Below are 15,596 nucleotides of genomic sequence, written 5' to 3' on the forward strand. Positions count from 1 at the left end.
AGAAACATAAAAGTATAGTATTTTATTTGTGTGATTTCCTATTTTAATCTAAAAAGCAAATAAGGAATTAATTAGAGAGAAATTCTGACGAATTCTAAGCACAAGAATCCCACTGTTGAAGATTATTTGAACCTTTTGTTCAAAAATAAATATATATAAATAAATTAAAAGTGGAGTTACGTTGAAAACAGTTGGGAAAAACTGCTAGTAGTTTATATATGTTTAGATTAAGACATGTAGTTAAAAAACTCCCTGCTGGTTTGTAAGTTATCTAAAAACTACTTTGTAACTGACTTGTCTATATAAAGACAAGCATATAAGCATTAGCGTTGTATGAACAATATACTGAAAGATTATTTTTAAGTCTGAAAAATAATTTGTTTCATTTCTTTCAAGTCTAACAATTGGTATCAGAGCATTAAGTGTTCTTAGTGGATCTGTGTGTGAAAATTGCTTGAAAGAGTGTGAGTTACTTTGAGGGATAAACATTGTAAGATTTACAAAATAAAAGGTGAACAAAAATGGCCTCTTCATCAAATTCTTCCTTGCCCGTAGTACCAGTTGTTAATGGAGTTCACTACCACATATGGGTAGTGAAAATGAAGAGTTTTTTACAAGCAGCTGATTTATGGGACGTTGTTGAAATAGATGGAAATTTTCCAACCATGCCTGAGAATCCTACGGTGGCTCAAATGCAGTTGTATAAGTCAGAAACCAAGAAAAAGAGCAGGGCTTTATCTTTCTTGCACTCTGTGATTGATGACAATATTTTTGTCAAGATTGTGCACTACACTACTGCCAAGCAAGTATGGGAGAAATTGCAACAAGAATATCAGGGTTCGGAGAAGACTCGAACCATGAAGATAATCATATTAAAAAGAAAACTTGAGAATACTAGAATGAATGACACGGAGAGTGTTTCACAGTATTTAGATAGGATTATGAAATTGGTGAATGAAATGAGAATTTTGGGAGAAGATCTCTCTGAGGAAAGAATTGTAGAGAAAGTTCTTATGAGTTTGCCGGAGAAGTTTGAGTCAAAAATTTCTTCTCTAGAGGATTCAAGAGACATCACTTCAATCTCTCTTATGATTTGATGAGTGCTCTTGAGGCGCAAGAGCAACGAAGGAAGATGCGAAGTGAGAATGGAATCGAGATGGCTTTTCAAACTAAGGCCACATTTAAGCCAAAATTTACGAAGGAAGGAAAGAAGCCTTATTTCAGTAAAGGAAAAAATAAAAAACTGGAGGGGTTTAAATGTTCAAATAACAAAGAAAGAAGTCTGCTCTCTTGTAGTCATTGCAAGAGACATAATCATAAAGAGGATGAGTGTTGGTTTAAGGGGAAAGTACCACCACCTTTGAGGTGTAGATTTTGTAACAAAAATAGACATATAGAGAAGTTTTGCTACCGAAAACAAGAGCAACAGAATCCAGAACCATTGGTTCAACAAAATCAGCAATTGAATGTTGCAGAAGAAGAGAAAAATGAAGAATATTTGTTTATGATGATGGATGCTCAAGAACAAAATCACTCCTAGATTATTGATAGTGGGTGTACTCAACACATGACTAGTAATGCAAAGTTGTTCACTCATATAGAAAAGTCAAACGGAGTGGTTCGAATGGGAAATGGAGAAAAAGTGCCAATCACAAGAAAATGCATTGTGGCCTTGCAAACAAATTCAGGTATCAAATTAATTTCTAATGTCCTTTTGGTACCTAGTTTAGAACAAAATTTGTTAAGTGTTAGCCAATTAATGCAAAAAGGTTTTGTTCTATAATTTAAAAATGGAGTTTGTAAAATTATATACTCTAATGGTCTAGAATTTAAATGTGTTCCTATGAAAAATAAAAGCTTTGTGGTGGATTGGAACACTATAGAACCTTATGCATTGTGTAGTAGACATGAAGATTTATCACTGCTTTGGCATAAAAGGTTGGGGCATTGTAATTTTAACTCTATTCAACTAGCACAGAAGAAGAATTTTGTGAGTGATTTACCCAGTATTGAAGTTAGTGATAAGGTTTGTGAGAGTTGTTAAATTGGGAAACAACATAGGCATCCATTTCCTAGTTCTTCAAATTGGAGAGCAAAAGAGAGATTGGAGTTAGTTTACTCGAATATTTGTAGACCCATAAAAACTCCCTCACTAAATGAAAGTAAGTATTTCTTACTTTTCATTGATGATGCCACAAGGATGACGTGGATTTATTTTTTAAAGGTTAAATCAGAGGTGTTTGGTGTATTTAAGAAATTCAAAGCAATGGCTGAGACACAAAGTGGCTTCCCTTTGAAGTGTTTAAGAACTGACAATGGCAAGGAGTATTCCTCTGCCAACTTTGATTCTTTTTGTGCAGATTTTGGAGTTTAGCACCAATTCACAGTGATATATTCTCCTAAGCAAAATGGCGTTGCCGAAAGGAAAAATTGAACCATCATGGAGATGACAAGATGTCTTTTGATAGAAAAAAAATTGCCCAAGTGTTTTTGGGTTGAAACAGCAAATACGGCGGTATACTTGATTAATAGATTACCAACAAAGGTTGTACGAGACATGACTCCCATAGAAGCTTGGAGCGGATTGAAGCCAGCCCTCAAGCATATGAGAGTATTTGATTGTATAGGCTATGTTCATACTTCTGATGTAAAAAGAAGTAAATTAGATGACAAAACAGAAAAATATGTATTGGTGGGTTATAACAATCAAGCCAAGGGTTACAAAATGTACAATCCAGTTACGAAAAAGTTTTTTGTGAGTAGAGATGTTGTGTTTGATGAAGAAGCAACATGGAATTGAGAGGTAAAAGGAATTGATGGAGACAATTCTTTAGCTGAGATATGACAAAAAATGTATTTGAAGATGATGTGTATAATGAGGAATATGCGAATTATGAGGAAGAAATTGCAGTTAAAGGTACTAGGCCTCTTCATGAAATTTATCAAAGGTGTAACAACGTTATGATTGAACCGTCTTCTTTTTTTGAAGCAAGTAAGCATGAAGGGTGGCAAAAGGCAATACAGGAAGAGATTTTAATGATTGAGAAGAACAAAACTTGGGAGCTAGTAGATGCACCTGAAAGAAAGAAAATTATTGGAGTGAAATGGGTTTACAGAGTAAAAATAAATCCAAATGGTTCTGTCAAACAATTGAAAGCACGTTTAGTTATGAAAGGGTATTCTCAGATGGCCAATATTGACTATACTGAAACTTTTGCTCCAGTTGCAAGATTGGATACAAAAAGACTTCCCATTGCACTTGCTGCTCAAAGGCAATGGGAAATTTCACATTTGGATGTCAAGTCAACCTTTCTAAATGGTTGGCTGGAAGAAGAAATCTATGTAGCTCAACCTGAAGGGTTTGTAATTGAAGGAAAAGAAAGAAAAGTGTACAGGTTACTTAAAGCCCTTTATGGCCTCAAATAAGCCCCAAAAGCTTGGTATAGTCGGATTGATTCATGGCTTGAAATTCAAAGTTTCAGGAGGAATCCTAATGATGCAACCTTATATGTAAGACAGACTAAAGGAGGAACGGTGTTAATTTCTCTTTATGTGGATGATCTTTTAATTACAAGTAGTAATCCAAAAGATATTGAAGAATTTAAGATGAGTATTATGAAGGAATTTGAGATGACTGACTTGGGAAAAATAAAGTATTTTCTAGGCTTGGAAGTGAGTCAAGAAATGGATGGTATTTTCATATGCCAAAGTAAATATACTCAAGAGATTCTGAAGAAGTTTTTTATGGAAAATTGTAAGCCTACAGCAACTCCTTTAGTGTTGAATGCAAAGCTGAGGAAGAATGATGGAAACAAGAGGGCTGATGAGACAAAGTTTCGAAGTCTAGTGGGAAGCTTGATGTATTTAACGACAACAAGGCCAGATTTGATGTACTCTACTAGTCTATTGTCTAGATTTATGCAAGAACCTAGTGAGAAACATTTCTCAGCAGGAAAACGGGTTTTACGGTATCTAAAAGGAACTAAAGACCAAGGAATTTGGTTCAAACGAGTTGATGAGGAGAAGCTGAGAGGATATGTAGATAGTGATTGGGCTGGAAGTGTAGATGATATGAAGAGTATAACAGGTTACTACTTTACACTTGGCTTGGGAATTTTCTATTGGTGTTCGAGGAAACAAGAGATCGTGGCTCAAAGCACAGCTGAAGCTGAATAAGTTGTCACCGCAGCCGCAGCGAATCAAGCAATATGGATCATAAAATTGATGAAAGATCTAGGAGAAGAACAAGTTGAAGCGACTATGATCGAGTGCGACAACAAGTCTGCTATTTCTATTGTTGAAAATCCAGTCCAACATGGGAGGATTAAACACATAAATATTAAGTATCATGCCATTAGGGAAGCTGAAAAATCAAAAGAAATCAAAATGGTTTATTGCAATTCAGAATACCAGGCTACTGATATACTCACCAAAATATTGTCGAAGTCTAGATTCGAGATGTTAAAGAACATTCTTGGAGTTGTTTCCAAAAGGTTCAAGGAGGAGTGTTGAAGATTATCTGAACCTTTTGTTCAAAAATAAATATATATTAATAAATTAAAAGTAGAGTTACGTTGAAAACAGTTGGGAAAAACTGCTAGTAGTTTATATGTGTTTAGATTAAGACATGTAGTTAAAAAACTCCCTGTTGGTTTGTAAGTTATCTAAAAACTACTTTGTAACTGACTTGTCTATATAAAGACAAGCATATAAGCATTAGCGTTGTATGAACAATATACTGAAAGATTATTTTAAGTCTGAAAAATAATTTGTTTCATTTCTTTCAAGTCTAACACCCACATTACAATTTGCAACGGAGTGTTTGCATGGATTGTATATGTAAAGGACTGTTTTATTGAAATGAATGCATAAACTCCAATTATCTCACACTTGATTAAATAAAGCTAGGTTAGCTATATAAGTATTATCTCTGTATGATGCTAAATTTTAAATACTAAACTTGAGAGATTCTTAGAGAAAGAGTTCAAGAGGAAAACTTCCATTTGTTATTTGAAGACTTGCTTCCTGAATTGCTAGTATCTTTGAATTATTTGAAGGTGTTGCATCTATGATTTGTTTCAAAGATAGCTAAGAATTAGAAATATCATTACAAGTGAAGAAATAACCTAATTTGTGATTGAGCTGTATGTGAATCTAAGAGATAGCCAACATCAGCACATCCAAGTAGCAACAGAGATTTTGATCCTCTTGAATAAAATAAGAGCAACACCATGTGTATCCAATTTGAATACAGATATGGGTGTACACTTATGTTATTTTATCTTTAATTCAAAATTACTATATCATAAAATGAGATATATCAAATGTATACTTATTTGTATACTGAAAGTGGATATGTATGGTTTTATTAATAAAATAAACCTAAATATGTTGTACCTCAATACAAGTTTGATTTCATTCCAATGTCCTTGAGTTAGTTTATAACTATATCTTGCAAGGAGGTTAATTTAAAATGATTGTAATTTGCAACGTACATTAGGGCGTCAATTGCACTAAGATACTATAAATAAGTTGTAAGTATGCATCTATACGCTGCATCTTTTAGAAGAGAATTAAGTCTCCTCATAGCCAATACTAAGTCACTTACAAGAAACCTTGTGGTGCAAGTTGCACTTTTATCAAGTTTTTCTCTACATTTCCATACAATAGCCTTTTGTGTTCAACAAGTTTACATCTTCAAATGACTTCTCTAGCAAACTCATTGTTAGCTAACTCAACTTTTTATATTCAAATTAAGTTTGAACTAACCCCTGTTCAAATTCTATTAATATTGAATCACCTTTAATTTCAACCCGTGCTGGAGTATTTTCAGTTAAGTATCTGTGATTGTGTTACTTTTTGTAGATAATTTATTTGCAATATCTGATAAAAAAATAATCCTTTGAACTTTTACAAGGATCAAAATGAAATGTTGATGGTACAAACCATGAAATTTCAAGTCGTTTTTCATTAGATTTTAATTTTTCTCTCCCTAATGACAAGACGTATATATGTTTCAACAGATCAGCAATCTGGAAAGTGTGCCTTGAAAATATATTCTGTTAAAGGCTTAATAAATGTGGTAGGGTGAGAATCAAATCAAACTAAATCTCATTACATATACAACACAAACAAACATTATAAGGTGATGATTAAATATATTTGGTTTTAGATTGAGAATATTGATGCTATGCGGATGGCATCTTATAATATTGAATAGCCCCAATAATAAATAACTAATTAACTTTGATCTTAATAATAAAGTTCTAGCAATATGTGGAAGACGTTCAATCAAAGATTCTGCTGAAATATTTTGCATGCGCTTGTGAACAACTAAGTTTTCAACCTCAATCCCAATTGATAAACAATAATCATTGAAGATCAGAGATGTATAGCTTCACTATATTGGAAAATCAAGAAACTATGAACACAATCTATATGTCGAAGCAAGAAGTCTAGCAAATGCAAAAATATGAGTAAAAGGCAAACTAACATGTCACCATTTAGAAGAGGCATTTATTAATATCATAAAATAAACGAAAAGGTCCAAAACTATACAGAAGGATTCATGGGGATTGAATAGCTACCTTTGTTGGGGATTGATGAATAATTAACTTGCCTTGAAAGCAAGTTGTTTGTTGTACATAAGTCATGTTTGGGTGAAAGAACCTTCTAACTCTCTAATAACTTTGTATGAGAATTTCTGTTATGATTGATCCTGATGACCAAGTCTACATTACAACCTTTAATATATATATATATATATATATATATATATATATATATATATTGATTAGGGAAATTCTGATTCATTACAAATTTGCTCTTATCGTTGTTATTGTTGTATGGTACAACTTTGAATATAGAGCAAGAAGTTTCTCTAGAATAAATTTATGGCATGAGATCATTGAAATAATGCAAAGATATTCATTACAGTGAATATCTTTATGTAAATCATATTCCTTCTAGATATGATAAAATATCAAGCGGTTGTATTTGAGTCTATGTTATCTCTAAAAGGATTGTCTAACTCTCAAATGGATTCCTCGTTACAAAAGAAAAAAAAAACCAACAAAAAGAAAGAAGTTAGCTTTAAGCATGGGAATGAAACAACAGATTGAACCTGAACTTAATTCTTGTGAATGACAATTGTTAACAACATAAAGACAACAATTCTACAAATATGAAGTGCCAAAGGTTACATTGAGTTTGTGAAAGAACGTTTCTGTTTTGCAAACAAATCACTCACTGGTATTTTAATGGCAGAACTTATGAGCATGAAGTATAATAGGCTGAGAAGTATGCAAGAGCATATCATTGAGATGACTAATTAATATTGCTACAAGGCTAAAGACCTTGGGGTTAGCGTTGGTGAACTCCTTTTTCGTACAGTTCATTATAAACTCACTACCTTCTAATTAATTATGGGTCTTTTTAGATTAATGATAAAACTATAAAGGACAAGTATATTGTTAATTAATTAGCTATTAGGCTTGCTTTTGAGGAGGCTAGACTGAAAAGTCAAGGAAGTCACTTTGTTAATCCCATGAAGAAAGTAGTTGAAATGAGACCAAAAGCCAAAAAGTTTAAGATAAAGAAAGGTCCTACTAATGCTTCTAAGGCAGAAAGAAAGGAACAATAGGCTGATAAGTGACATATCTGTAGGATACTTAAAGCACTACCAAAAAGAATGGTTGAAATGCAAGGCCTGATTTAAAAAGAAAAAGATTCCTTACTTGTGTGCATCATATTAATGGATTTGAGCATAGCATGATAAAAAAATATGACACATAAACATTTAGGCCATATATCCAAAAAAAGGTTAGAAAGACCGATAAAAGACGGGATTCTTCATTATCTTAGATTTTATTGATCTTGGAATACGAGTGGATTGCATTAAAGAAAAGCAAACCAAACATAGTAACAAATGAGTTACAAGAAGTATACAACTTCTTGAAATAATACACACCAACGATTGTAGACCTTTTTAATTTTATATCCCTTGATGGAGAAAAGTATTTCAACACCTTTATTAATTATTTTTATATCATGCTTATGACTATTTACTTCATGAAAACTCTCAATCATTGGATATCCTTGAGGTATACAGAGCTAAGGTTGGAAGGCAATAGAGAAAAAAAGTGAAAATGGTTAGATTTCTTAGAGGCGGTACATATAATGGGAAATGAATCAAGAAAATTTCTTGATCCATTTACATGCATATGTGCACAATATATTGCAGTTGAATATATTTCATAAAGATGATTTATGGGCTAGTTGAATAACATGACATTAAAGATATGATCGAAAAAGAGAGATAATATTGCAGAGAAAGAGACATCACCAGGAGAAAGTCAAAGAAAGTTACCATTGGTGGAAACTTGTCACTAAAAAGTTGAAACCATAAGAGAAAAAATGTAACTTCTCAAAACTTAAGTCTATAGGTAATTATTAGTTTTTAGGGTTTAGAAAGTAAAATAAGATAAAATTTTAAAACTATCTGATTCGGTTAACTTTAACAGCCCATATATGGGTATTTGAGTTTATTAAAGATAATAAGGGAAAACTTGGAAAAAGAGTAAATTTTTGATGGGAATAAGTCCTTTGGCTGATAGGTAATAATCCATTATCAGTAAAACTATGTATACGCACTTTGAATACACAAATATATATACTTATATGTGTCATGATATATTATATCAGATACACCTCAATAAAATTATATAATAGAAAGACATAATTGAACTTTGATAAATATGGTTAAGAGTATGATGAGTAACTCCCTACTACCCAAATCATTATCGATGTATGTGGTTAAATAATGGCAACATATTTATTTTATAAATTTCATACCAAAGTGGTTTCAAAAGGTCCTCTGAATTGTGGACATAAACAAAACCTAGCTTAAGGAACCTGTATGTTTAGGGTTGACTGGTAGAAGTAAGTATTTACAATCTTTAAGAAAGGAAATGAGATTCTCAAACGGTTTGTGGTTACTTCATTGGTTGCCTAGATAAATCCAAAGTGTTTCGATTTTATTGATCAAACTATATTTAGTTTAAGAATTGTGGAAATTAGTAATTAATGCAAAATTCCTTGAGAACAATGATCTTTATAAGAGTGTTGAATGTCAAGTTGTGGAAATAAAGGTAAATGTGCTTTTACCTGTGAATGTTCCTTCATCCACGACTGATTAAGATATTGTTCTAGTAGTTGAATAACTTGTTAGTAACTGTAATCAATATTTAAATGAGGACACCCCTCATGAAGAACACACACCCAAGGATACTTCTATTTGCAGGAGCTTGGTTGATCGTTTGAGTGTTTTAGATATTGATGTTTATGATACTTTAAGACCATAACAGCATATTTTTGTTTCTAGTTGTGATTTGATTCTTTCATTTTGCACACCTGAAAATGAGTACTTTCAGTCAATTGATTGAGTTCCTCTATTAATTTCAAGTGGCATGGTTGATTTGCTAGAGGGAGGAGGAAATAAATCGTTTACGTGGATTGTGTTATCAATAAAATTATGCATACATATTTTCAGTTCACAATTTACATACATAAATAAAATAACATTTAATTACATAATAATATATCATCTACGTAACTAAATATATATACCAAACTTATATACCTATAATATTGTCTGTTGTCTTATATACAATATATTCATAGAACTTACATCGGAGAAAAAGACATTAAAGTGAATATAAAATTCGACCCAAGTGAGAGAATGTCAGAAAAACCTCATTTTTTCTATTCAATGGCCTGTTTAAAATTTAAAATGGTTCCATAAAAGGGTTTCTAGAGATCAATTAATATTGAGCATTGATTAATGTTTTTGGTTACTTGATGGATATACTAGATTAAGCAAGAAATATAATAAAATCAGTCCTCTCTCTCCCAAAAATTTACACACGAAAACTCCATCAAAACTGAGATTTAAATTTAAAAAAAAAAACACACACACAAGGATTTAGAGAGAGAAATCAGTTTTCTACAAAACGGATGGCTTCATCATCTACCAATACAGGTATGTTTTTCTTAAAACATTCAGTGGAAACATCCTTCATTTTTCTCCAAGTAATTATAGTATGTTAATGATATAAATATAGCTTAATCATGGTTGGATCCTTAAATATAAAAGCATCATTTTGGTACAATCAACCTTGATATGATCATATTAGGTCGATCTTGACTAGAAATTACAAATCTATATATATACACACACATAAAACTGATATATACACATGATAACACATCATTTGTGTATTCAGTAGTATATTTTGAACTATGTGCATATAGTATTACAGTGGTTTAATATATACACACGCATTAGCTTCAAAATTATTCCAAAGATCACATAACCCAAAACCCCCACCATTAGAGAGGGTAACAATGGTGATGGACTACTGTTACTTATTGTTCTTTGCCTCATATCCCTAGAGGATTGACAAAGAAATATGCTTATTGCAGATAGAGTGATTTCTGCAGATTGAGCCACAACCTTGACAATATCATATGTGAGCATAACAATCATAGATTTAATATTCTTAGGGAGAGATGATATCAAATAAATCATGTCCAACCCTAGACATGAAGAGTTTCCTTATCAGAAAAACAACCAACCTCTGCAATCATGGCTCAAGTATAAACATCTGTACAAGATGCCCAAGTCATTTCTGAGCAAAAATATTTCCTATACTAGATTCATGCCAAAATCAGTCATATTTACAAAGTAATATACACCCATTACCATTTCAATGAAGATCAGTGCAATGCAATAAACAAGATAATACTCAGTCATTAATCGAGGAGAGAATTTTTCAGATGAAGATAAATTTCGTTATACTGCAAGAGTTGGTGAAATCTCAAAAGCTATCCATGTTAAATACTCATATAGTTGGTGGATAAATCTGAAAACTTATTAGACAAAAGGCAAATATAGGTAGAAATGGTCCTAAAAATATTATAACTCAGTTTTGTGTCATTAGACAGAGCAAAAGGGCATTTGTCATCTTGGGGGATCTCTTGCAACTAGAGAACTACAGCATGTGTATACAAAAAAAGCTAGTTTGAAGAATATACTGCTACACCCACAATCTCCTTCTAAAACTCCCAACAAATCATTGTGTACTGTACCTGAGATGTTGCTCATAGAAGTTGATCAACTGTCAATAAAAAGAGATATAAGTATCAAGAAGTGGATCACTACAAAAGCAACCCAATAAATAATAAGATAAAATTACCAGATGAGGATCATGAGCCTTGAGAAACTTATTATCCACCATCACTTCTTTACCATCAGACCTGTTAATGGGGCAATCACATAAAATTATATCATTCATCCAGATGAAGCTTGATAAGCACAACTTCTATACTTTGCAACAAACAAACCAATCTTTAGTAGTCAATAACATTATGTTTGAATTTCACAGGAACAGTGATTAATGAATATATTTGACAAAAGGAAAAAAATTCGTAAATCTGATTCTCCAAAATAAGACTTTAAACAAGCGCATTGCTATGGCAAAACTATAGCTTGTAAAGTTCCAGAATCCAAAATGATATTTGGTGTCATTAAGTGAAAGATATTGTGAACTAGAGGGAAATCATCCTGACTAACTAGAGGGCAATACCACTTTTTCATAAGTTACAGTATAGTGGTCCACATAATCTCAACAAAGGCCACATATCTTACAAATTTCTACTAAAAAATCTTCACAGATACAAGTTAATCATTATCAACATTAACTATTAAACATAGAAGATTAAACTAATATGAAAGCCCCGAATAATTGCATTACTTTACAGGAGAGAAAAAAGCATGGAAACTCTGATATTTAATGCATGCAGTCACAAAGAGATGTTTTTTGGTTAACACAAAACTCAATGAAAAAGAAGAAAAATAAAAGGATGCAATTGTACACTTATCCAATAATATCTCACCACCTATGCATTTATTTTATGTTTTCCTTTACCTAACCACTTCTGTGACTTGTTAATATCTAAGTATAGATAATGAGATTTAATCTAACAGATGCAAATTATGTTGTATGACATCCTACCAAAGACTTTTGCATGTTTAAATGTAAAAGAAAGTTACATTTTATAACTCTCTGAAATGCGATGAATAAACAATACTTAGACCCACTATCTAACCCCCTTTCACCAAATGTATTTGGGGAATTTCTCTATCAGCCACTAATGTAGGAATGCAACCAAGGGCATAAAAAATTGTGAGTAAAGAGACTGCTTTTGTCTTGCACCATTCATTAAATGAAAACCCCTCCACCTTTCCAGAAAATTTGATGTTCATTTAATTTTCTAATTGAGGAGTAACCATAAAGCAACAACTTCTAAAAGAAAATTGAGCAAGCATATGAAGATGTACATAACTAGCAACCTGGGGCACAGGTCTAGTGATATTTGAGTACGTTGTGTTTGCATTACTTGAACAAATTGAGCGCATACAGTCTAACACTATCCCAAACTCCAAGTAAAAAACAGTAATAAATTACTTAAAAAAGAAGATCAATAACAGATGCAATGACTGAACCACACATTCATAACAGTACTACGGGCAATGTATTTCAAGCAATTGATGTTCAAGGATTTGAACTTTTAGGAAAATCTAAGCAGATAGAACCTGGAAGAAAAGCTAAAAAGGTAATTTAACATGAGACAATAACTGCTTTATAAATAAAGTGAATTGTTTAGCAGGCCATCGGCACAGGTTTGTAATCAATTTAGATAGCACGTGTTTTTGCCTTCATCTAATTAAGGATAAAGACCGTTTTTATTAAACAGTTATAAATTTGATCCAAAATGGCATATCATTAGATAGTTGAGGGAAAAAATGGAAATGATATGTGAAGAGATAGTGCATCCAACGATTTACATTTTTTATCAGTGATATTTGTAAATATGATGTTAAACAATCAGAAATATTGAGCTGATGAAACTAGAAAGCAAAAACTCCAAAGTAATAACTGTAATCAACTACTGACTCAGCAAGAGTCTAATAAAGCCATGTGAAATGGTGCACATAAGATAGGTGAGAAATAATAAGCTCAATGACAGAACAATCTAGAACTTATCATTTAAGATGCAAAGTTCAGACAAAAGGTAACTTAGTTGCAGGTCCATAAAACTTCTATAACATATCTTGGAGATTGAGACTGTATGGTTCTTTATTGATTTGCTATTATTTTCTTTTTCTTTTAGGAGTTCTAACCTTTTCTGCAAAACTTTTTATAGAATATCATTTTTTTTCTCCAATACTAAGATAAATTATTCATTTACAGATAAGAGTTCCAGTTAATTTTTTATCAATATCTTTAGCACAATAAACAGAAGCTAAGAAAGTTCTAATAAACAAAACAAGAGTTGAAATATAATGACAAACCTCTGTGCTATAAAGGTCACCAACACATCCTGGACGTTATCAGATACAGAAGCTGAGAAATCTATTGGCTTGATGATTTTGACAAGTGCAGGGGCATATCTGGAAACATCAATCATGTTCTGGTGACTTGAATTTCCAATCACAAGTTGCTCACCTGTACCACCACAGCCAGCAGCAATGCTTGGTATTGAATCTTGTACAGCTACCATTTTAGTCGAGGCCAAATCTTGTTTAAACCTCTTCACATAACTAGACTTCCTTCTCTTAGCTCCTGCATGTCGATTATTTGGAACTGATTCCACTCGATCAACCTTGCAGTTGATCCCATGTGTAAGACCATTGCCTTCTGAAACCTTGGCCTCTTGTAAAGTTAATGCAAGCTTATCTAAATTGATCTCATTGTAAGACATTGTTCCTTTCAGTTCACTAAGCTTTGGATCATACTCAGTTTCCTCTTTCCTGACATCAACTTGCTTTGAACCATTTGCAAATATACTTTCACTAGTTTGCCTACGTGTTTTGACGATGCTAAGATCTCCATTTTTTTCTCCTTTAAGACCTGATCCTATAGATTGATTAGAGACTGGGAGATCAACAAGGCTTGTGTTATTGAGAGGGGAGGTTACTAGAGATAGACCAGCAACACCAACATTCAAGGCAGAATTAATAGAGAGCAGCTGTGTCTTCTTCGACAGGGTATGAGGACCTCCATATTTGCGTTTGCGCTTCCTAGAAGATTTGCCGCCCGACCGCAAGCTTCAAAATAGAAAGAGAAGCACAAAAAGTGCAAAAGCCACGTATTTATTAATTTACTTAACCTCTAATCAATGTTAGGTTGCCTATAAACTCAAAGAACGTTAACAACAATGAACTTTATCCTCCCTTAGGATGCCGAGAAAACTCAAGAAAGAGACATGATTAATTTTCTAAAGTTTAATAGTTATGCTGTACAAATTAACTCAACCAAACCAGCAGTTTAAGACTGAAACGACTTAAGAACTTGTTAATCATCTGTGAACTAAGACATTAAAAATAGAGCCAGGATAAAGAATTACCTCTCTTCAAATGCATCAATAACTTCTGAACATGACTGCAGATTCTCCAATGGCTCCCAAGTATTAGCAGTTTCCGGCCACCCACGCCTTCAACAAATCATACCCAAAAAATAATAAGAACATGAACCGACATTGAGAAAATTAAAAGTAAGATTATGATTATAGAATAGCAGTCACCATTTAATGAGATACTGAAGCTGACCCTGTTCCACAGAAAAAAACAAAGTAAACTCATAATCTGAAAGTCAAAAATACAAAATAAGCTTGAATTTAATTAAAATTTAAAGACCTTCCGAACTCTTCGATGACGAATGTCTTCAACTTCAAAGAAACCCTCAGCGAGCTTGGGGCGGTCTTCTTGAGACTCCTGGTCACCTGGCACTTGTTCATCTTCCTCCTCTTTTCCTTCCTCGTTGTTTTCTTCTTCTATTTCTTCAACGCCTTGTTGTGTCTCTTCATTCACATCAACGTGATTCTCTTCAACAACAACAACAACATCAACATCAACGTCAACGGCGTCGTTTAGACCTAGGTTCTCTCCTTCTCCGGTTACCAGCTTCCTCTTCCCTCCTCCCTTCACTTTCATTTTGTATATTCAAAATGAAACCCTGAATATGTTAAAAATAATTGCCTTTATTTATTTATTTATTTATTTAATTTGGTAACTGTGGCAGAGTCACGCACTTGATACACTCCGTTTAAGCACTTGATTTCCCTAGTTGTTGTCTTATTATTGTAAACTTTATTAATTATTAGGGCAAGATATTGGAATTGGACTGTGAATCCCGCCCATGTTTCCCTCCAAGTCAGGGCAATGGTGTTTGAAAATTGTTATGCTTCTTCTTCTTTCAATGCTAATATTTAATGAAATTCAAGTTTTCGCTTCATTCAATTTCATTGTTTTAGCGGTGTCATTATATACACACATATATATAAATGTATATATATTTGAAATAAATATAAAAATAATAGTTTTAATTAAAAATTCTCTCCTATTTTGACCATTTTCTTTGACTATCAACAAATTTTAATAATTGAACAAAGCATTTTTTTTATAGAAATAATTTTCCCTTTTAGCTATAGGAGGATGAGAAAGAAATGATAATCATTATATTTTTTTTCCTTAT

The 15,596-nt window shown here is 32.6% G+C and overlaps 3 protein-coding genes across 3 annotated transcripts; 2 read left to right on the plus strand and 1 right to left on the minus strand.

The window, feature by feature from the left end:
• Positions 1-521: 521 nt before the first annotated feature.
• LOC123208535 lies at positions 522-1,097 on the plus strand. Its single transcript, XM_044626067.1, has one exon. It carries the CDS (start codon positions 522-524, stop codon positions 1,095-1,097), a length of 576 nt encoding a protein of 191 aa, XP_044482002.1.
• Positions 1,098-2,841: 1,744 nt separating this feature from the next.
• On the plus strand, positions 2,842-4,176 carry LOC123208536 (uncharacterized mitochondrial protein AtMg00810-like). The gene is made up of 2 exons (XM_044626068.1): positions 2,842-3,395; positions 3,483-4,176. The coding sequence occupies exons 1-2, from the start codon at positions 2,842-2,844 to the stop codon at positions 4,174-4,176; spliced, it is 1,248 nt and encodes a 415-aa protein (XP_044482003.1).
• A 6,636-nt stretch (positions 4,177-10,812) lies between these two features.
• Positions 10,813-15,095, minus strand: LOC123198817 (chromo domain-containing protein LHP1). The gene is made up of 6 exons (XM_044613606.1): positions 14,759-15,095; positions 14,647-14,672; positions 14,470-14,556; positions 13,415-14,170; positions 11,256-11,316; positions 10,813-11,177 (listed from the first exon to the last, which is right to left on the minus strand). The coding sequence occupies exons 1-6, from the start codon at positions 15,053-15,055 to the stop codon at positions 11,133-11,135; spliced, it is 1,272 nt and encodes a 423-aa protein (XP_044469541.1). The 5' UTR covers positions 15,056-15,095; the 3' UTR covers positions 10,813-11,132.
• Between the last annotated feature and the right edge of the window lie 501 nt (positions 15,096-15,596).

Source organism: Mangifera indica, chromosome 2 (genome assembly GCF_011075055.1).
Source record: "Mangifera indica cultivar Alphonso chromosome 2, CATAS_Mindica_2.1, whole genome shotgun sequence".
Classification (NCBI taxonomy): Eukaryota; Viridiplantae; Streptophyta; class Magnoliopsida; order Sapindales; family Anacardiaceae; genus Mangifera; species Mangifera indica.